The 23,328-nt window shown below is 39.2% G+C and overlaps 2 protein-coding genes across 2 annotated transcripts; both read left to right on the top strand.

Moving 5' to 3' along the window:
- Positions 1-3,413: 3,413 nt before the first annotated feature.
- On the top strand, positions 3,414-17,356 carry LOC120631772 (indole-3-acetaldehyde oxidase-like). The gene is made up of 16 exons (XM_039901450.1): positions 3,414-3,456; positions 4,968-5,137; positions 6,993-7,153; positions 7,685-8,070; positions 8,154-8,377; positions 8,462-8,564; positions 8,985-9,112; positions 9,196-9,483; positions 9,587-9,871; positions 9,961-10,451; positions 10,564-10,747; positions 13,231-13,426; positions 14,158-14,927; positions 15,964-16,156; positions 16,469-16,582; positions 17,286-17,356. Exons 1-16 carry the CDS (start codon positions 3,414-3,416, stop codon positions 17,354-17,356), a joined length of 3,807 nt encoding a protein of 1,268 aa, XP_039757384.1.
- A 411-nt stretch (positions 17,357-17,767) lies between these two features.
- Positions 17,768-21,222, top strand: LOC120631771 (uncharacterized protein K02A2.6-like). Its single transcript, XM_039901449.1, has 2 exons — positions 17,768-18,583; positions 18,721-21,222. Exons 1-2 carry the CDS (start codon positions 17,915-17,917, stop codon positions 21,220-21,222), a joined length of 3,171 nt encoding a protein of 1,056 aa, XP_039757383.1. The 5' UTR covers positions 17,768-17,914.
- The last annotated feature ends 2,106 nt before the right edge of the window (positions 21,223-23,328 follow it).

The following is a 23,328-nucleotide window of genomic DNA, read 5'->3' as shown; positions in this document are numbered from 1 at the left end:
GGATCGCTTCTACTAGGTTTTAAGAAGGTCTCTTGCACTAGGAAGATATCGATTTGTTGTGCACATATAAATTCACGGATTTGATGCATTTGATCGATAATGCCGTTTGCATTAAAGAAGCTGACTGCCAGGGAGTGTGGTTTTACCCTACCTTTATATGTACTACCCATTAACGGATTGCTTTTTGGATAGTCCCGATGGTTGTTAGGAGGCTAGAGTGCTCACGCATAGCCTGGTTGAGGGAGACCTTTGCCTTTGCAAAGAATACTTTTACCTCGTTCATGTCAACCGCAGACACGAGGTACTGGATGAAGTCCAGGGGGTCCATATCCGGAGATAGGTGCATGGGCGAGGGCGCTGAGGCCGGGTGGGCCGCTGCCGGTGCGGTGGCCTGAGGGGCTACCGGCACCGGTGCGGGGGCGGGGGCGGAGGCGCTAGGCGCTCCGTTAAGGGGCTTGGCCCATGCGCTGGTAGCGGGTACCGGCGCTGGGACGAAGCGTTGGGCGGGCTGTGCTGCGGGTCTCCGAGCCGGCGGCGGACCCCTGCGCCGTGTAAACTGCGGCGCCTTAGGGCATCCGCGATAATTCGCGGGGTGCCCTTGGGTGTAGCAGAGTACACAGCTCGGTGGTTCGTCGACGGTCGGGTCCCGTCGGGAGCAATCGGCGGTGCCGTGATCGCCCAGGCACTTGACGCACCTAGGGCGGGCGAAACAATTCCTTGCGGAATGGCCGTACAGTTGGCATCGGTGGCACTGGCCGACCTTGCCTCTGTTATGGGGCTTCTCGATAGTGAGTCCTGAAAGGTGGCACACTTTTTCGAGATTGTAAATCTCTTTACCTTCGGGGGAAAGTTCTAATAAAACGAGAACCATCTCGTAGACATATTTCGTCCTGGTATTGTACATCCTATGTACCTCCAGGACAGGTAGATTTTGCGACAAAAGGTCGGCTTTTATTACCTCGGAGCTAATCTCCTTCGGTAATCCTTTAATGACGACGCGGAGAATGCGTTCGTCTCTTAGGGCGTAGGTATGAAAACCTATATTATGCTCTCTGAGCATTGAAGTTAGCCGACGGTGGTCGTCGGAGGATAGGCACTGTACTCTAATGCCTATAGCGGTGGATCGGGCACCGGTGAAGCCGATGCCGTTCGCTTCAAGAAGCGGGATGATTTTCATCCATGCGAGCTTGTCGCGGATGAAGAGAGGTGGGATTCTATCCCTGGGTTGGGGTTGCTCCTCCATAGGGGAGTCTTCGGGCTCGTCTTCGTCCGCAGGGGAAGCCTGGGACGCTGCGCGAGGCGCTGCGCGGGGCGCTTGGGACTGGGTCTTAGTTGGGCGGTCCGTTACCACTTTCTTTGGCGGGTTCGCCTTGGATTTGGAAGCCTTAAGCTTCCGCTTTTTAGCACCGACGACGGTGAAGCCGTCGTCGGTCTCGGATGATGCCGGGGAGGTAGATTCTTCGATCGCTATCGCAGGGATAGCGACCGGGTCTTCGGTTATCGGCTCTGCGGGAGCCGGGGATTGCGGGCTGTCCGTGAACACTCTAGGCCTAACAGTCCTAAAGCGGTTTAGGTAACCCGCGTTATTCTCCTGGAGGTCCTTTAAGAGGGCCTCCAGATTAAGGTCGGAGTCGGCGAGGGCCATGGCGGCCCCCGGGGTAGCGGTTGACCTCCCTGCCATGCAGGGAGGTGTGTGCCTAAAAAAAGGGTGTGGCCCTATGGGGCCTCGCCTTTAGGTGACGAGGGTGTTAAACTACGCTAATAATAACACGTGTACTTACAGGAATCCTAGACCCTAGAACTACACTGCACTACCACAACGCAGAAACGGACACTGATTTCCACTGACACTTTCACCTCGAGCAATCGGTTGCGAGACAGACATCCGTACGGGACGGATGCGCGAGTCGGAATGTGCTAAGCTGTGTGCCCGATCAAAGATTTGAGTCTCTGGAACTGCACGCAAACGTAGTTCGCGCACTCGCTCTATCTCTTCTTCTCTCATGCAAAGGATATTTAAAGAAATTTATGAATCCTAGCGAATCTTGTCATTAGAACAGCACGCATGCGTAGGTCGAGCACTCGCTCTATCTCTCTTACTCTCATGCCAAGGATGCGGAAAAAAATTGATGAATCCTGGCGAATCTAATCAGGATAATAGGATATTTTTTATCGAATTATTGCATTGTTATCGGTCTTTGACGGTAGTGCAAAGTTTGAATAAAATCTGACCGTTTAAAGTGGGTCAAAATCGCACCCTAAGGAGTCGGTTACAAATATGCAAGTCTATAAAGCGTTAAAAATATTGCCACAGTTGGTGTTCATAACCTAAGTTCCATAGGTATATTGAGTTATGCAAATTATACTGAACTAGCAGATGCCCGTGACTTTGTCTGCGCTATATTTCTGATTTCTTACAAGTAAGAGGTGTTTTTGTCGTGTCGTAATCTGCCTTGCCACCTTGCGCACCGCCGCCGTACTTCATGTTAACCGGCGCGCGGCGGCGCGATATTCTATTTAATATACTATGAAATGTGTATTGAAATAGAGTATCCAATAGAAATGTATTTTTTTTACTTACTTATACGGTTTTAATGGCTCACATAAAAGATAGATATACACTGCCGCTTTTTTTTTAGATTTGGCTAAGAGTTACAATCCTAGAATGCGTTATTTTCGTATATTGGGGATGTCACTACAGAAGTTCAAAGTTTGTATTGAGCGAAAGCTTATAGAAAATTCCTATTATAGTATAAAGAATTACGTAAACGATAAAAAACCTTGGGTGTAAACAATTGCTCTAACCAGGTTGCTTCTTAAATATTTTCTAATGACAATGTGAGATGGTGATAACAAAAAGAACACCCGGCTAAGTTTGTTGGGGGCTTCTTCTTAGACTAGGGCGCGATTTGAACCCTCGTAGCTTTAGTTTTAAGTTTACGATTATAGTTATCGCCATCACTACTCATTGCTATGTACACATTTTGTATATAAATAACGCATCAAAAGTGCCATCTATATGCCTATTTGAATAAAGAAATATTTGACTTTGACTTTGACTTTATAACTCTAATGATTTATGCAGCGCACGCTCTCAGATAGCATATTTTTTCCGACTTATTTGAAACTTATTGTTTTATATTGGTCGATTTACGCTATCTTTGCTTATTTGTTATTCTTATGTAAAACCTATTTTACTGTTGTCAAATTGATTGTAGTTGTTGAAAGAGTAACAATTATTCATCCATCCACCCAGACAAACTTTCCAATAATGTTAGTAGGATAGGATTTTAATGCCAATACCATCTAGAATTGTCGTTTCATTACGTAGGTATCAGCTCGTAACGCTATACTAGAAGATGCATTATAACGAATAGCGTCTTAGCACAGAACACGAGTGTTTTTAGTTAATAATGAATTTCGTAGAGTTTACCGTGAACGGGAAAAAATGTACAGGTATTTATCAAATTTTACTTTGATATTTTAGAGGCAATTAGTATTTAAACAAGCGATTACGAATTTATATTATAGATTTTGGTTTTTAATAAATGAATTTAATACCAAAACCAATATAAATTCGTGTCTAATGGCTTACTGAAATATGTGAGCGAAGTTAGTGTGACGACCAGAAATCTTAATCAGAAATAAATAAATAAATAATTAATAAATATACTACGTTATTACATACATCGCCACCTAGCCCCAAAGTAAGCGTAGGTTGTGTTATGGGTACTAAGATGGCTGATCAATATTTCTACGAATATAATACACCAAATTACTTATAGTATACAGATAAACACCCAAACACTGAAAAACATTCGTGTTCAACACACAAACATTTTCTTGTTGTGGGAATCGAACCCACAGCCACGACTCGGAAAGCAGGTTCGCTGCCCACTGCGCCATTCGTCCGTCAAAATGACAACTTAATTATGCAATTAAATCTACATTGGTTTTATTGGGTAATTTAAAGTGGACCATAAGAACAGCCAATACTTAAAATAACATTATTAAAAAAAAACACTTATCCAGAAACAAAAAATATCTTCAACAAACTCGTTCCCTCAGTTCCAATTGAAATAGCGACACAGGTTAATATTGTTAAGTATCACTGATTTATGTTTTTTCTTGTCTTAATATGATCTCAGATAGCTAACTTACGGGCTAGGATACAAAGAGTTAACTTGTCTGCTTCTGCTCTTCTTTTTCTTGCCTAAGTGGAGTCAGCACTACATGTCTTCTTCTTCCACTCTACTGTTCTACATCTATTAGTCCACTATCCAATCCTTTTATATATCTCATATCTCACATCTCATATTCCATCTCTTTTTAGGTCTACTTCTTAATGCTTCCACATAAATATTTAGCTTTTTCCTCTATAAAGGCTACTTGTTAAAAAATGTAATTAAACATACCTTTATATTATCAAACAAATTAAAACAAGTTTATTTAACATACATTTGAAACGATTAACACATAATTCCGTTAATTACTAGAGATAGAGTATACAGTACTAGAAACGTGTTTTTAACTTTTCGATAAAAATTAAGTTACAGTCGTAGTTACAACATAAAGCATGATTCCCTCCTTGGCACAGTGGTGAGTTCTGTGGTATTACATGTTGGAGGTCTTGGGTTCGATCCCAGGTAAGGATTTTTTTCGAATTTATAATTTCCGAATGTTCTCTTTTACGACCTTACCTTACAAAGAAACCGTCAAGAGATTTAGCGTTCCGGTACGATACCGCCGCCGCACCGCGCTGTTTACACTTGCTATAGGATGTTTTTATTTTTGCACCAAACTACTAGTTTTATTATATTATGATTTTTTTTTGGTTTATTATATTACCATTAAAAATATCGTTAATAGCAGTGTTGGGGCCCTGATCGCAATATTGTACTCATTTGTAGACGCGTGTTAACCGTGGGTTCGGCTTTAGCCTTAAAATAAAATATTTGGCATTGCAGTCAACAACTCCCTCCATCGGGAGACGACCCTGAACGCGTTCCTCAGGTATCACTTGGGACTCCCCGGCACAAAGTCCATGTGCAGGGTGGGTATATGCGGAGCGTGTATTGTGAATGTGACTGCACAGAGAGAGACCAGTGGCACCGTGGAGACATTCTCCGTTAATTCCGTAAGTTATCCAAAATAGCTAGACGGCTAGTTATTTTGTAGTTTTAACATACTTATATATAAGTTCTACCTACGACCTACCTTTACCTGTAGGCCCTATAGCATTTTCTCGTACGCCTTGGGTTGCCTGGAAGGGATCACTATATTATGGCGACACAGTGGCGTGCATAGAGGGTATGCACAGGGTATGCAGATGATACAAAATTAAGAAAAACTCCAGTACGAGTTACAAATACTTAATGGTAGGCTTTTTATAACTCTTACAACGCATATCCCTAAGTTTTTTATAACTCTTACGGGAGATTTTTTTTATTTTATATAATCTGCATACCCTGTGCATACCCTCTGTGCACGCCACTTAAAGCGATAAGGGCGCCAAATTGTACCTTCTACTTTAATGCTCTATTGTATCTGTATCTCTGAATTTTGTCCGTATAATAAAAGAGTATTAATGTATTCTTTCGTTCATTGCAACAATGTTGCTTAGCGGCCGATAAGCATGGCGTTAGTACTTCCCCGGACAAGCTTGGTCACAAAAAGTTTCTACTACTAATAAAAAAGGTTAAGGCTGACGTTAAGGCTTTTGGTCACAGAGCGGTAATTTTTAGTATGTGTTTATTGCATGCCTGCTCTGTTTATAATTGGCGAAGGTTTCCCACTTGCCATGCCCACAAGTGAACAGTTGGAAGGGGTGTACTTTTTGTCAATATTATAGTTATTAGTAGGTTATTTTTGTTTGTATATTATACTAGCTGACGCGCGCAACTTCGTCTGCACCTAGAAAAAAACCTAGAAACTAATTGCAGCGCTACCTACCAGGTGGACCTGTTTTATTTCCAAACTATGTTATTCGCGGCCGTACGTGTTATTCTATACCCGCCGCAACTTCGAAGCGATAGCTTCAATTTGAATATTTTAAAACTGAATTTGCTGGTATATAATCAAACTTAATATGTATATTATTTTATTTCTTTCGCATTTATAATATTAGTGTTTAGTAGGATGATACGCATGCATTCGATCTTGTCCCATATGGCTCGCGACTTGCTGTTATCTGTGAAGAGTTATGTCCCTTATCTCCGATAATATTTATCAGATCTTCATTAAAATTAAACAGAACATGCTTGATAGTATACACTTTTAAATAAAAAAAGAATTATAAAAATTGGTCGAAATTTAACGGAGCTATAAAGTAAAATTGATAAAAAATTTCATCCCATTTCCCGGAGGAAACTTATTGTTTATCGGGATAAACAGCTATCACTATACCAAATTTTATTTAAATCCGTCCAGTAGTTTTTTCGTGATGCCCGGACAGGCAGACAGACAAAAATTAAATAAAAATCAGTTTGGACTCAGTGTCGATTATAAAGCATCCCCCGGTCAAAATTTTCAAAATATATTAAATGTACAGAAATCTTCTAGTTACAGTTTTATTATCTTTATATATATATTTCTTGTGTGCGTGTGTATGTCACTGAACTCCTCCTAAACGGCTGGAACGATTTGAATGAATTTTTGGTATGCGTTTGGGTAGCACCCTGGATGGTTTAGATTCATAAATCAGCCCGACTGATGGCGCTGGGATCCGCTAGTAAGTATAGATAATTTTAATTTTTCGGTAATTACTATTTTACTACAATTATTGCTTTCTTACGTAATTATGTTACCTATTATAGTGTCTAAATCAATATAAATAATTACCTACATGCCTGAGAGTTCTTGATAATGTTCTCAAAATTGTGTGGAGTCAACCGCACGTGGTGGACTACGGGCCTTAACCCCTTTAATTGTGGGAGGAGACCCGTGCCCTGTAGTGGGCCGGTAATGGGTTGATATGATGATGATGATTATAGTGCCTGGTGCTTGTTTTATCCTGCCACGGGTGGGACATTACCACTATAGAGGGAGTTGGCAACCGACTGAAGGGTTACAGCGATGTTCAGAAACGCATAGCCGCATTTAATGGAACCCAGTGTGGATATTGTACGCCCGGATGGGTTATGCATTTAACAAGGTGAGATTTTTTTTAAATTTCACTACAAATGAGCCCTTGCTGCAATCTCACCTGGTTGTGAGTTATTGTGCAGTCTAAGGGGGTAACGGGGTAACCTGTTGGGGGTATGGCAGTTATAAAAACCCATACCCCTAATCGGCTACTACGCTACCCAAAAGGCTTTGTCGGTAGGTTGGTTCTCAAACCTTCCAGACCAGACCATACCTGATAAAAATCTAAAAATATAAATACCTGCCATTTCGGAAACCAACCGTTGGACTTCTTGATATTTTTCCGAATTTAAATATCACGGTGAAGGAAAACATCGTGACGATACCTGCATGTTCTCCATAATTTTCTCAAAGGCGTGGGAAGTCTACCAATCCGCACTTGGGCAGCCTGGTTTACCTTCTAACCTAAACCGAAACCATTCTCATTTGGAAAGGAGATCCGAAGTAAGTATCTTGTAAGTATCTATTTTTAAAATTTACAGTCTCATAAACAGAACTCATTTGGCTGATAATAATAACTCTATTTTTATTAAAATTGCAGTCTCATAAACAAGGGTCTCAATATGGCTGAGTTGGAGAACTCGTTTGGCTGTAACACATGTCGATGCACCGGATATAGACCAATATTAAAAACGATTCAGTCATTCGCTGTAGATGCCAGTCCTTCCCTGCGTAAAGAAGTTGAGGAAATAGAAGAACTTAGTTCTTGTTTTAATGATAAAACCAAAATTTGCGACCGTAAGTGCTCTACATGCAGCGACGATGATTGGAGTTTAATTTACGCTTCAAATGTAGGTGATAAAGTAATTACAATTGACTATGGAGACAACACCTTTATTAAAGTCTTTACTAAGGATCAAATTTTAGATATGTTTAATACTTATAATTCTAAACCATATATGTTAATTGATGGAAATACTGGGAAAGGTATGTGAGAGCGAAATAATTTACTATGAATGATATGTACCTTATTAGCAAAGTTATACAAATACATCACTTCATTTTCACAGGACTTATTAAAGATTTTGAATATCCAAAAGTTCTGATAGACATCAGAGATGTCGGAGCTCTGAAGCACTATAACTATGATCAAAACCTAGTTCTCGGGGCCAATATCTCTCTAGAAGATTGTTTGACTATATTCAAGCAAGCTGCTTTTACGAGGGACGAATTTGCGTATTTAGGGGAATTTGCGAAACATTTCGACTTGATCGCACAAATGCCAGTCAGAAAGGTAAAAACACTAATATAATGATTTTACTATTTATCACCTCTTGTCATGCAATAATTAATACTTACTTATTAATTCCATTTTTAGATAGGTTCTTTAGCAGGCAACATAATGTTGAAGCACAGGAATCCTGACTACCAATCTGACGTATTTGTATTGTTTGAAGCGATAGGAGCTACTATCACCATACGTAAGTATAAATATTCTTTAATTTCTGTTAAATGTCCTTTAAGCGGATGGTAACGAAGGTAAACTTCATTTGAATGGAGTATGGTAACATTTTTTAAGTATTTCCCTATTGCCTCATTGGATAATGCCTCTATAATAATCATTATTTTTTTCATTTTAATCAAAGTCGAGTATAAACGCGTCGCTATAATTTCTTTTTCTTGAAAAGCTAAAGAAAATGTGATCTTTAAAGAAAGTAAGAGAAACCTATACGTTATCTTTTTTAACATTTTCATGCCAAAAATAATTGAATCGGTTCAGTTTTGGATGAGGTGATACAAAACGTCAATCTCGTCAAATTTTAATCGGTAAAATCTAAGTTCCAGTTATCCCTATATCAAGAAGACTATCGTATATATTAATTATACATTAATTCTTTCAGATGATTCAAAGGGTATGAATACTACATATTCTATGGCCTATTTTCTGCAAATCGATATGCAACATAAATTGATCGTGAGTTTTCAATTACCGCCACAAGATTCGCTTCATATATTTAGAAGTTATAAGGTGAGCCAAATGTTAAAAGTTAAAAAAAAAATTTGACACTTTTCATAAATATGTAAACATCTAACATTAAATGGTTGTTGCAGATAATGCCAAGGAGCCAGAATGCTTTGGCAATTGTAAATGTTGCGTTTAGTGTTAAATTCGACAGTGATAATCTTATTGACTCAATAAGTATTGTTTATGGTAACATTGCACCCGATTTTATTCATGCTAGCCAAACAGAAGCATATTTGAGAGGAAAAAAATTAATTCACAATCAAGTATTGCAAGAGGCAATTAATTCATTAAATAAAGAAATAGTACCAAAGGATAGTCCACCTGAACTATCGCCATGGGCAAGAAAGAAATTGGCAATAGGACTATTCTATAAGGTAAACACAAATCAAGAGCAACTTTATTAATAAACTGATTAAATGTTACATAATTATACCTTATTAACTAAACTAATATTTATTAAAATATTACTTATTGCAGTTCGTTCTAAGTTTAACTCCAGATGGAACCATCTCCTCGCGATACCAATCTGGTGGTGAATTAATTATACGACCTTTATCAAGCGGTATGCAGAATTTCCAAACAGATCCTAAACTATATCCTCTTAACCAGCCCATAATGAAATTAGAAGCTGTTATTCAAAGTTCTGGAGAAGCGCAGTATGTTAATGATATACCATCGATGTTAAATGAAGTATTTGGTGCTTTTGTACTATCGAGTGTCCACAATGGCGATGTAGACGAAGTTGATATTGCAAATGCGTTGGTAAGTTCGCATAGAAACATTTTAAATATGTTTTCATTATTTAAGAAATTTTTAATTTATAAAATTACAATATACTAAAACCATTTTAGAAATTAGAAGGCGTTTTGGCTCTATATACAGCTAAAGACATACCCGGAGTAAATTCTTTTACCTTTCCTGGAATACAACTTGAAACTGAAGATGAGGAGATATTGGCAGACAAAAATATAAAATTTCATGGACAACCGGTAGCAATAGTTGTAGCCATAAGTCAAGATTTAGCTATAAATGCAGCTAAAAAAGTAAAAGTGACATACAAGAATGTTCGAAATACATTACCAGTTTTAACTATTAGTCAAGCCAAAAAATTTAGTGACAGAATTATATCTGGCTCTACGATTGAGCCAAAAGGCAGAGGCAATAATGTTAAAAAATTAATAAAAGGCGTGTTTGACGCAAAGGCCCAATATCTTTATTATATGGAACCTCTGTCATGTGTAGTCATTCCTGTAGACAACAGTTTGGAAGTATATGATACGACTCAATGGATGGATTTGACACAAATTGCAGTTGCAAGATGCTTAAATATGTTGGAAAGCGAGTAAGTTTCAAAACATTAGCTAAAATAGAATGAAGTGACTCTTTTTGAAAGATCGTAGTTTTTGAAGACTTAGGAATGTACCCACATGTCTTGTTTTTTTTTTAAATTTCAGTGTTCTTGTAAAAGTTCGCCGCATAGGGGGTGGTTTCGGTGGAAAAGTAAGTCGCAATGTGCAAGTAGCGTGCGCTAGCGCAATTGTTGCTAAGAGACTGGATCGTCCTTGCAGATTTATCTTGCCATTAGAGACCAATCTTGCTATTGCCGGAGGAAGACTGCCGTTCGAGTGCGAGTATGAGGTATAAAATAGAATTGCTAGACAAAGAGATGAGCTAATTAAGACAGCAACTATAAAAATATTTTTTTTGCAATATTTTACAATATTTCTGAATATATATTGTGCATCGGCAAAATTCATATTAGGTTGGGGAAAAAGTTTGTTCACCTTTTTTTAAGAAAATTCAAAACATTTTTTAATATAGTTTATTAACATTTAACCAGATTATGTAGGTACAATTTTGTTCGATAACTTTTTGCCATCTTGTAGGTAGGGAGAGAATCCCATTGCTACAGAAATTTTGGGGCTTCTGATCAAAAAACCGTGACAAGTCGTTTTTGCAGTCCTCTCGTGATGTTAACTGACACTGCCTAAAAAATTCTGAAGATACCGAAACAGGTGGAAATCACCTCCCAGCCAAACTCTCTTAATTGTTGCTGAGTGGCTAAAGATGTGTGAGGTCTAGCGTTATCATGATGAAAAACCACACGCCGTCTGTTGATTAATTCCGGCCGCTTTCAATCAACTTCTTTGAGAAGTGGATCATGTAAGACAAGAACGTTGTCTTACATGATCCACTTCTCATCACAAGTTTTCAGCTTCTTCAAAAATGGTTAGGTTTCATTACGTCGTAATAAAGAATCACAAATGAGTACACGGTTCATTAGGTTTCTTTCAGTGAGCTCACTAGGTACCCAAATATCCAGCTTTTTTGTGTACTCAGTTTTTTTTAAATGCGCCAAAACTGTTTTGCGGTCAATTCCCAGTTCTTCAGCTATGTTGTAACTACTAATATGCCGATCTTGCTCCACTTTTTCAAAAATGGCATCCATTTTTCGTAATAGGGCGACCAGAGCGGCTTTCGTTGCTTTTTTACCTTTAAAATTTTAAAATGTATCGAATTTCTTCATTAGATTCACTCATCTTCACAGTACGAAAAACAAATAAAAATTCACGTTTCGAAACGGTAAAAGCATTTCTTTTTTTGTGATAACATTTAAATTACGACTGTTTACTTTTAGGACCCAATTATTTTCCTCAACGTGTTTTGGAACATTTTCTTAGATTTGGAATGCAGAACTATTTATTTTAACGTTGGCCGATGCACAATATTTATTCTGAAGACTTACCATTTTGCTATATTCAAAATTGATTTATTTAAAGTGGTTGTAGAATAGTACTAACAATTTTTTACAAAGTTGTTCTTGCCTTCTCGGGGGTAGAGGTGACTCTCGTCAGTTGGTTTAACTTAAATTCAAATTCAAAATTTCTGTAGTTACGTACACCTTTCTCAGAAACCTATGAACCTTTATACATAACCCTTAACTATCAATGTTAAAAATTATATTCGAGTATCTTACAAGATATTTATTGCCTTTAGTCTTTCTTATTATGTTTCAATCGCTTTTGCTTCCAACTTTATATTTATACACGTACATTGTATATCCATACTTAATATTATAAATGCGAAAGTTTGTTTGTCCCTACTGCATAGATTTATATATATATATTATTATTTTTTTTTTTTTTAATTATGAACAATGATTAAAAATAAATTAAAAAACACTAAAAATTTATAAAAAAAAACTTCCACCCTCCGCTTGCGGGGCTTTTGAATGCCCAAGCAACCGATGGTCAGGGCTCCAGAGTGAGGAACCTTCACGCCGTTTCAAAGACTACTGCCTTCTGTTCGGATATTTATTCTTCCCTTGATCCAACAACCAAGCGAAAGCTTTTCGCGACAAGACAACGGTCGACTCAACATTCCACATGGCGGTAATCTCGTGAGCAAGGTCCAAGTATTTAGATACTTTTTCCTTTTCAGCTTTCACCAGATTATCGTCATGTGGAATAGTAATGTCAACAATTATGGCACGGCGCACTGATCGATTGACTAGCACTATATCAGGTCTATTAGCTGTAATATACTTGTCAGTGTTAATCGTTCGATCCCAGTAGAGCAATGCACTGCTATTTTCAAGAATTGACGCTGGGTCGTACCTATAGTAAGGTATCTCAAAATCGATATGGCCAAACCGAAGAGCAAGTTGTTGATGAACTGTCCTGGCTACTTGATTATGTCTGTGCAAGTATTCGCCGTTAGCAAGATGAGAACACCCGAAAACTATATGCCTGAGGGACTCCCGAGGACGATGACACGCTCGACATATGTCTAGAGTGCGTTTCATAATGTGTTTCCGGTAGTTTCTCGTCTTGATGACTTCGTCCATAATTGCACAGACAAAACCCTCGGTTTCCCCAAATAGGTCACCGAGTTGCTAAGTACTTTTGGCTTGCGCCAGTTTTCTTTGCCAAGGAATAGTCGACACGACATCCTTACACATACCCACATTCATTCTAAGAAAATGATCTCTATGATTGCACACCTCACGATTATGAAGGTTCTTGGCATTCAGAAGACCACGTCCTCCACACTCTGCATAGAGTTAACATTATTACAATAAATCGTTATTCTTTGCTTTGATATTATTGTTCTTTCATTAGGTGGGTGTTGATGATGATGGTAAAATACAACACTTAAATGCTTCTATCACGGAGGATGCTGGCTGTTCTCAAAACGAGAACATTTTGAGCTACGTTGCGAGTAGCTTCCGCAGCTGCTATAACACCGATTATTTTAATCTGAAGACGTATGCTGTACGAACTGATTTGAATTCTAATTCTTACGCTAGGGCACCTGGTAAGTTAATATTTAATATAGCAGAACCTGGGCGACCGTGCTATTATATATTTTTGTTTTTTGCAAAATCCCGATTTTTAAATAAATTTTGTAATAATTTTGGACTAAAGAATACTTTGCGGAATTTCACTATAATTTAGATAATATTAATTTATTTTTACGTATTGTCGCATTTTTTAGGAAATACACAAACATCCAAATTATTTCTTCTACGCTTTTCTTTATATTTTAACTTAGTTGTAGTAACATATTAAGTCTATATTTTAATTAGGATTACTTGCTCAAAAGTACTAATATCTATTTAAATACCTTTTTAAAATTATGTCTTTCAAATTTACTTCATTATAAATGCTTAAAGAAGCAACTGTGTCTTTTTTAGAAGTTCCTTATTCAAAAAACTTATCAAACGTGAAAGATATGTCGTTCAATTTAAATTTTATTTCTTTTTTACCGTTTTACTTGTTTATCAATTCTTTTCTCATTATACTATTCCGTGCATTAAATCAAGATTTTGTTCTGTTGCTTGAATAGATCTTAGAATATTTCAATTAAGCTTATATACTAGTCATTTCTATATAGTTAAAATCTCTTTTGCTTCTCCTTTACTGTTTTTTTCATGACGGTGACCTTGATTGTTACCTGTCTGTAATGATCAAACTAAAAAAAAACTATTTTTTTTCTTGATGCTAATTCTCTTAAGTCTGATTTTTTTTTGTTTCATTTATTCAAAGGTACACTGGAAGGCATCATGGGCATAGAAAACATTATGGAGCATATCGCTTTTGCCTTAAAAAAAGATCCCACCGAAGTCCGTTTAGCCAACATGCGAACAGAAGACAATGATTTACCATCGCTCATAGAAACCCTGACTTTAAAAGCAGATTACGAGAACAGATTAAAAGAAGTCAAAACATTTAACAAGAATAATAGATGGATGAAGAAAGCTATCAATATTAACGTGATGCTATTCCCAGTAGAATATTATGGGAACTATACAGCCATGGTTTCTATATACCGCGGTGATGGTACAGTAACCATATCGACTGGGGGAGTTGAAATGGGTCAAGGCGTTAATACCAAAGCAGTTCAAGTATGCGCTTATGAATTAGGAATCCCACTCAATCAAATATCAATTATTCCTAACTACTCATTCGTAGCAGCGAATAACGTTTTTTCCGGCTCCAGTATAGTGAGCGAATGTGTTTGCTATTCTATAATAAAAGCGTGTAACACTTTGAAGCAACGCTTGAAGCCTATAAAAGAAAAGTTGGGCAATCCTACGTGGTTGGAGTTAATACAGAAAGCCGGTGAGGAAGAAATTGATTTGACCGCGATTTACACGATGGTTGATACCGAACCGGATTTGCGTAACTACAGCGCATTCGCAGTTTCAATTTTGGAAGTTCAACTGGACGTTCTCACTGGAAAGTTCCAAATTTGTAGATGCGACATATTGGAGGATGTTGGATTGAGTGCCAATCCAAATATTGATGTTGGCCAGGTAAATGACAGAAATCTATGTTAATTTGATGTTCATAGGGATTTATTATATTATAAATGAAGCAAATAGTAAATTAAACGGCGCTGCTAATGAGACACTGTAGTACTAAACTAAGCAGCAGCATTAAATTATGTTTGCGAGAATTTAACTAAAGGAGTTAAAAACACGCTGTCATAATAAATAGTTAAAGCGCCGTTAATCGCTCGATTAGGAATACTGAGTGGGTGAAATGTATACTAAGTGAGCGAAGCGACAAATAAAAAACCACACTACTATATTCTCGCTGTCCCACTGCTACTACTTATATGTAAAGTTAGGTGAGATTTAAAAAAACAAATTTCTATTCCTTAAGGTTTCATAGTCGTCATGACAAATAAATTTTGCTCAGTTAGTATTTTTGTAAGCCATATTTAGTATAATTAAGATATCACCTGTGTTAGAACCTATTGGTTTGGCGCGGAGCGATGGCAAGAGACCTGATGGTATGACGCTCATACCTTGGAGGCTTGGAAGGTCACTCCTGTGGGCTGCAACTTGTGTTGATACTCTAGCTGCATCACACATCCAGGCCACCCCGTCAATGGTAGGTGCGGCTGCTACCAGTGCCGAGCAGGCCAAGAGGCGTAAATATGAAAACCTGGATAGCAGCTTCATTTTTGTGCCTTTTTGGGTAGAGACTTTGGGTCCGTGGGGTCCAAAAGCAAGAGCCCTTTTCAAATAATTATCGAAAAGGGTTATCGAGTCTTCCGGTGATCCTAGAGCGGGCAGTTACCTTGGCCAACGAATTAGTTTGGCCATCCAAAGGGGCAATGCTGCCAGCATCTTAGGAACTGTGCCTCGCTGCGGTGGTTTCGAGGACGTTTTAGATTTTATTTAGTTTTAAATAGTTTAGTTTGTTTTAGGTTATATTTGTTAAACTATGCGAAATAAATTTTGGCATTTATTAAGATATCTCTAAATCAAATTTTAATTCGCTTGTTTTAAAACCACACTTTTTTACACAACAAGATTAATTGTATTGATTCCGCTTTTATAGGTAGAAGGTGCTTACGTGCAAGGTTTAAGTTATTTGACCCAAGAACATTTTGTTTACGACAAAAAAACAGGCAAACTGATGTCAAACGATGCACTCACCTACAAAGTGTGTCTGGCTAAGGACATTCCAGTGATATTTGGGGTTCACTTGAGATACAATTCCAAAAACACTAAAGGCGTTTTAGGGTCGAAAGGTATATTAGCTTAAACACTTTTCCTAAAATATACAATAACAGATGAAATTATCCTCGTCCTGTTAATCAATGGACGTCCACTGCTATCTACCATCGCTGCGTTTACCGGCGCGAGGTCGCCATTCTAGCGCTTTGGAACCCCAATGTCCATCAGTTCTCCGAGCTATATGCCCCCCGCCCATTGCCACTTCAGCTTAGCGACTCGTTGAGCTATGCCGGTAACTCTACTACTTCTACGGATCTCCTCATTCCTGCTCATTAATCCTCGGTCGCTCGTTTCATGTATTACTTTAAAAAGTATTTCAATTGCAGCTGTCGGAGAAATGGGCGTATGTTCCGCGCTTGGTATAATTTATGCATTGAGGCAATGTATAATGGAATCACGCAAAGAGTCTGGATACGATCCTAACGAATGGATTGATCTTGGTATGTATTGAAATCCTTTATTTAATGTAAGGTCAAATCGTGACGTCGTTACCCGGGAGTGCCAGAGATGCGGTGCACCCGGGCGCACAGTCCTATTGGGCGCAAGCCAGTCGCCATAAATTCCGATAGATACCTACTGACCTCACGAGCGACGCCGCGGGCATAGCTAATTCATTATCATCATCACTACAAGGCACGGATCTCCCACTATGAGAAGGCCGTAGTCAACCAGGCTGGCCCACTGCAGATTGGTGGACTAAGGTGGTTAATTTATTATACAGAGCGAATATTACCGACATATCCCACTTCTGATGTAGGATATTTATGAGACTATCATCCAGACCAGCCGTCTGCTAGGTTTGTGGTCCCTAATTCAAGCGAAAATTAATACTTAACAACATTAAACTAAATTGAACTAAAAACTCATGTAGCATGTAAGCTTAGCGGTAGGTCTTTCCCTTAGGAAGAGCTGTCCCAACGAGCTCTACTTACTACTACTACTACTACTATCTTTTTTTCTTTCATTGCTGCATTCATGGTGATACTAATTCGTTACCTAGTTCTTTAACAGCTCTATCAAGCCGTACCTTTAAAAGAACTAGCCAGAGTGATACCTAACTTATCTTACGATACATTTGTTTAGTTTCTGCGAAACTCAATAGTAGTCGAGGTCTTGATCTGTAACTTTTTTCATTTTTTTCAGAATTACCTCTCACAACGGAGTCGATATTAAATGCGCTGGATGTGAAACTGAACGAGTTACAATTATTGTAAAGTTAGAATAATTAATTATATGTATATTAGCTACAATATTTCTTCGAATTTAAAATTCATTTATTTCATGTAGGATTACTCTATAAGCACTTCTGAACCAGTCTGTCTCACTTTATTGACTCTACAATCGGTTCGGAGGGCAGATTCGGCGATAAGAAGCCGATGAGAAATTGCTTTTTATTTCGTTAGAGATTTAATTGTGCTTGTTGTATAGTAGTGCAGTGTACCTATACCGTATTAAGTGTGTATCATCATGAACCATAATAATAAGAATTCAAAATTAAAAATTCATCTATTTCAAGACTCTACCACCGTTTCGGAAAGCAGATTCTACCGAGAAGAGCCGGCAAGAAACTCAGTAGTTGCTCTTGCAAGGTAGTTCCATAATAAATGTCAGTTAGCATCCGACGCGTGTTTTATTACTCAGCACTGGCGACGAGTGAAAACAAATATCGATTTTAATCAGCTAATCTATGTTCGTAAAACTAGTTTTTTTGTGTTTAATCAGTAAATTTAGTGTTGTGATTCGAACAAAAGATTAAATTTACGGGATACAACATGCCGATCGGCAAAATCGAACCTTTCGATTTAACCTCGAAACAATGGCCGGCTTACATACGACGGGTCAAGCAATTTATTGTCCTAAATGAGATTAGAGATGAACTTCAGGTGCCGATGTTAATTACTGTGGTAGGTGAAGCGACATATGCGTTGATGTGTGACCTGTGTGCGCCGGACCACCCAGAGAATAAGTCTTTCGATACCCTTACCGAGCTGGTCACAAACCATCTGGAGCCGCAACGTTCCGAGATAGCCGAGAGACATGTTTTTCGACAAAGACGGCAGCGACCAGACGAAAGCTTGACTGAATATTTGCAGCACCTGAAGCATTTAGCCGTCACGTGTAATTTCGGTACAAGATTAGAAGAGGACCTCCGAGATCAATTTGTCTCGGGTTTAGCGAGTGACGTCATGCGATCTCGAATATTTGCCGAAAAAAGTTTGGACTACAAAAAGGCAGTGGAGCTAGCTCTGGCATTAGAGGCGGCCGAGAGGCACGCGGGGGTAAGCGGCGGCGAGATGTCAGCGAGCGGCGGGCAGGCGGGCGAGGGCCTGCATGCGGCGCGCAGCCAGCGGACGCGCGCGCTGCGCCCGGGCGGCGGCGACGCAGGCGCGGCGTGCTACGGCGCTGGCGCGAGCGGGAACTCGCACGGCTCGAGTCCGACGGTACGATTTACCGCGTCGATCATTCCGACTTTGGTACACCGATCGTGCCGGTAGTCAAAAGTAATGGAGATATCCGAATTTGTGGGGATTACAAAATAACGATTAATCCTAAACTAAAAAGAGATTACTATCCATAGCCTCGTATTGACGAGTTATTTACCAATTTAAGCAATGGCGAGGAATATAGTAAAATTGACCTTCGCCACGCCTACGAGCAGGTCCTTCTAGAAGAAAGTTCTCAAAAGTATACCGCAATCACGACACATATCGGAACGTTTATATACCGCCGGACGCCGTACGGATTATCGTGCGTACCTGAAAAATTCCAAAAGTTAATGGAAGAGACCTTACGGGGGGTACCAGGTACGGTAGTTTTTCTCGATGACATATGTGTGACGGGTCAGAATAGACAGGCACATCTGAACAATCTGCGAGCTGTATTGGAGCGATTACGGCAGGCCGGCCTAACAGTTAAATTAAACAAATGTAAATTTTTACAGAAAAATGTAAACTATCTGGGCTTTGTAATAGATAAGGAGGGCTTACACCCCGATTCTGAGAAGCTGAAGGCGATTCACGAAATCCCAACGCCCAAAGATGTGACGCAACTTAAAAGTTTTTTGGGCCTAATTAATTATTACGGTAGATTTATCCCAAATCTAAGTACAATTTTGTATCCGCTGCATGCGCTGTTAAAAAGAAAAAATCAATGGAATTGGGATTTGCATTGCGACACCGCCTTTAAATCGGCCAAAAAGGCTTTGCTAGGTAAGCGTGTATTGGCCCACTACGAGGAAGGGCGGCCGCTCGTGCTATCAGTAGACAGCAGTGCTTACGGAATCGGGGCCGTGCTAGCCCATCGCTACGAAGACGGACAGGAACGGCCTGTCAGCTGTGCGTCCCGCACACTTAACGAGGCTGAGAAAAAATACAGTCAATTAGATAAAGAAGCTTTAGCAATATATTTTGGTATAACAAAACATCATCAGTTTTTATTTGGTAGACATTTCGTATTAAAAACGGACCATAAACCGTTAACGTTTATATTCGGTAGTAATAATGGTATTCCCCAAACAGCGGCAAGTAGGTTACAGCGATGGGCCGTGCGACTGGCGGGTTACGATTTTTCGATCGAGTTTGTACGATCGAAAAACAATGGGCCCGCAGACGCATTATCGCGTCTACCGATTTTGCACGAGCAATCGCGCACACACCCTGCCCAACAAGTAACTTATACTAACTTACTTGAGGAAATGCTACCGGTTAACTTTAAACAGATTGCTAATGAATCTCAGAAAGATTCCGTATTATGTAAAATAATAAAATATGTAATGTTCGGTTGGCCGGCGTCTGTCGTTAGTAATGAAGAGAAGGCATATTTTATTCGTAAAAGCGAAATTTGCGTGGATTTGGGATGCCTGATGTATAAGTACAGGGTGATCATCCCATCGGGATTAAGGAAAACAGTCCTGAGAGAACTACACGAGGGACACCTTGGGATGAATAAAATGAAAAATATTTCGCGAAATTATGTATATTGGCCGAATATAGACAATGACATCGAAGAGCTATGCCGCTCGTGCCCTGCTTGCCGGCACGTGCGGGATGCACCAGCTCACGCCCCCTTGCATCCCTGGGAGTTTCCTCAGCATCCGTGGCAACGTTTACACGCGGACTTCGCGGATTGCGGTGGTAAGCGGTACCTCATTATAGTCGATGCACACTCTAAGTGGATAGAGGTGGTTGAGATGTTAAAAACAACCGCTAGTGTGACAATTAACTCTTTAAGATCCGTTTTTGCGCGATTTGGTCTCCCTTGCCAATTAGTGACAGACAACGGCCCTCCCTTCCTCTCCGAGGAGTTCAAGACGTATTGCCTTAAGAACTGTATTAAACACACGACATCAGCACCCTATCGACCTCAAGGAAATGGTGAGGCGGAAAACGCGGTTAAGACGGTGAAGAAAATAATAAAGCGAGCTAAATATGAAAGGGAGGACATATCAGTGGCATTAAACAGATTTCTGTTCCAATATCGAAATTGTGATCATGCGACCACTAAGGTTTCACCCGCCGTGGCTTTACTAGGTCATAGACTAAGGAGCAGGTTGGATGCCTTGCGGCCAGACGTTACTTCAACTGTCCGCGAGGAACAGGATAAGCAGAGAGCTAGGAGCACAGGGTGTAATAAGGCATTCGGCATAGGCGAAGCGGTACTGGTACGCGATTATACCAAAAGAACGGGGAAATGGTCTGAGGGTTTAATTTCGGAGCAAACGGGGCCAGTATCATATAAAGTCAAAGTGGGTAACGGAACGGAGTGGCGCAGACATCAAGACCAGCTTGCTCCGCTTAAGAATAATAATAATAGGTATTCCTTGTCTCGTGCTAGCCAACCGGAGGGGGAAAATAGTACTAGCGGTGCCAATGTCGAAAGCGACACCGAAACACCCAGTGTTGGTCAGCCATCTCAGATAAAGGAAGCAAAAGAGCATTCCGACCATGAGGATGCGCAGGAGGCATCAGTTTCTGTGGAATCGGTCCCTTTTCCGCTTCCTGTGGTAAACCCTCCAGTGCCGGGTGCTTCGGCGCGCGCTTTGAGAGCATACAAACGTTATAATAACCTAAGTAATAATTAGAGTACGTATAATATAAGAACACTTTTGTTATTGCACTTATTGTTATACTTTAAAGGGAGGTATGCAAGGTAGTTCCATAATAAATGTCAGTTAGCATCCGACGCGTGTTTTATTACTCAGCAGCTCTTTTCCAACATCAACATTTACAATAATTTTTCTATCTTGCGGGAGATGAGAGTGAGGCTGGCTGCTTCCAATCTACCTTGTCATTAAGGAATTCATGAAATGTATAGTAACCTCGCTGTATTAGATGTGTTTTTCCCCTTTTTTTATATGTATGTTTAGGAGCTCGGGTAAGGGGTAATTAAGAAGTCACTTCCCTTGTTATAACTCTATTTAATCTGCGTGTTCGCCGTGTGTACAGCGCAGTTTACCGATTGCAACTCTTGTGTAAAAAATATAAAACTTTCCTATTAAAATAAACGGTCGCGGCGGGGCGACTCGCTGTATTAGCAACAGGAGTCGTGTTGCGACCTGGAGAGGTCAAGAATTACCTTACGAATCATGTTGTTAAAGCGTATACTCAACCCCACAAAGGAGTTCTGCACATGTCAAAGACGATATTCATATATCACTAATTTATGTCCGTTTCTGGTAAGTCGATTGTTAATATCAGCTTTTTGTTTGTAAAGAGTATAAAGCAATATTAATTATCTGAGTGTAAAATAATTCTAAATCACGTACTAAAGTTACACATGTGACAATATCGCAAATCTATCATTTTATATAAAGACCCAATGTAAATTAAAAACAATACAAATAAGGCCGATAATTAACTTATTAAATAAAAATTTAGCAGCACATGTATATGCAAACGTATTGAAAAAATGATTAAGTATGTAGAATTTGTTTTTGATCGTTTACTCTAAGTCTGCGGTAGTGGGTCGATAACTATGACTTTATAGTGTTTATTTATTTATTTATTAAGCACGCTAACAATATACATATTTACTATAAACAGTAATAAACTTGTACAATATTCTATACATTCACTTATATGTACATCGATAACAAGTGACCATGACATTCACAAAAAATTATAATAATGTCATGTAAACTCAGCAAAAATAATCATAAAGATAGGAAAAGGTGTTCTGTATGTAATATCTATCTTCAGGGAGGGCCCACCGATAGGTAAGCGAGAAGCTTTTTTTTTAAATACCGGGTAAGTGTTGTGAAATATGTCGATGCCAGGTTATAATCGTTATATTACGTTGTATTCAGCACATATGCGGGCGGGGCTTGTTTTTCAAGATGCGTCGTAGCGAAAGGTATATGAAAGGTTTTTAGTGTTGGAATTGTACAATAACGGGGATGACCGAAAGATAGATCCGTTCAAGTAAATTACTGCAGTCTATTTTATTGTGTTTTCTTTATATAGTGTTACGGTAGGTCCTCGTATCCAATTCTATTTTATTATTGCAAGCGTGCGAATCTTTTACTAAGAAAACCCTGTGACGACCTCCTTGGTGCAGCGGTGATTGCTTTGGTCTAAGTGTGGAGGGCCCGGGCGCGAAATTCAATTGAATTGTTGAATTTTATTGATTTTTATATCGTACTAGCGGACACCAGTGCCATCTGTCGGGCTGATTTGTAAATCTAAACCATTCAGGGTGCCACCCAAACGCATACCGAAAAATTCATTCAAATCGGTCCGGCCGTTTAGGAGGAGTTCAGTGACATACACTCACAAGAAATATATATGTATAAAGATTTAAAATTGTTATTGAAGTGATGGTAGAGACTTTGGGACCGTGGGGTCCGGAGGCAAGAGCTCTTTTCAAAGAATTATCGAAAAGAGTTATCGAGTCTACCGGTGATCCTAGAGCGGGCAGTTACCTTGGCCAACGAATTAGTTTGGCCATCCTGCCTCGCTGCGGTGGTTTCAAGGACGTTTTAGATTTTATTTAGTTTTAAATAGTTTATTTTAGGTTATATTTATATAACAAATGTGAAAGTTCAATGATAGGTAAGTAAATTTTGTGAAGAAAAGTTTTTAATCAAAAAACCCACATCTGTCAGTGATGGTCATGTTATTGTTTGTTTTTTCTAAATTGTTGTTTTTTATTCTTATTTCTCGCAGGTTTCAATAAAGCATCGTAGTTA

The sequence above is a fragment of the Pararge aegeria genome, chromosome 18 (assembly GCF_905163445.1).
Source record: "Pararge aegeria chromosome 18, ilParAegt1.1, whole genome shotgun sequence".
NCBI classification, from domain to species: domain Eukaryota; kingdom Metazoa; phylum Arthropoda; class Insecta; order Lepidoptera; family Nymphalidae; genus Pararge; species Pararge aegeria.
This window is presented reverse-complemented; position numbering and strand designations above follow the sequence as displayed.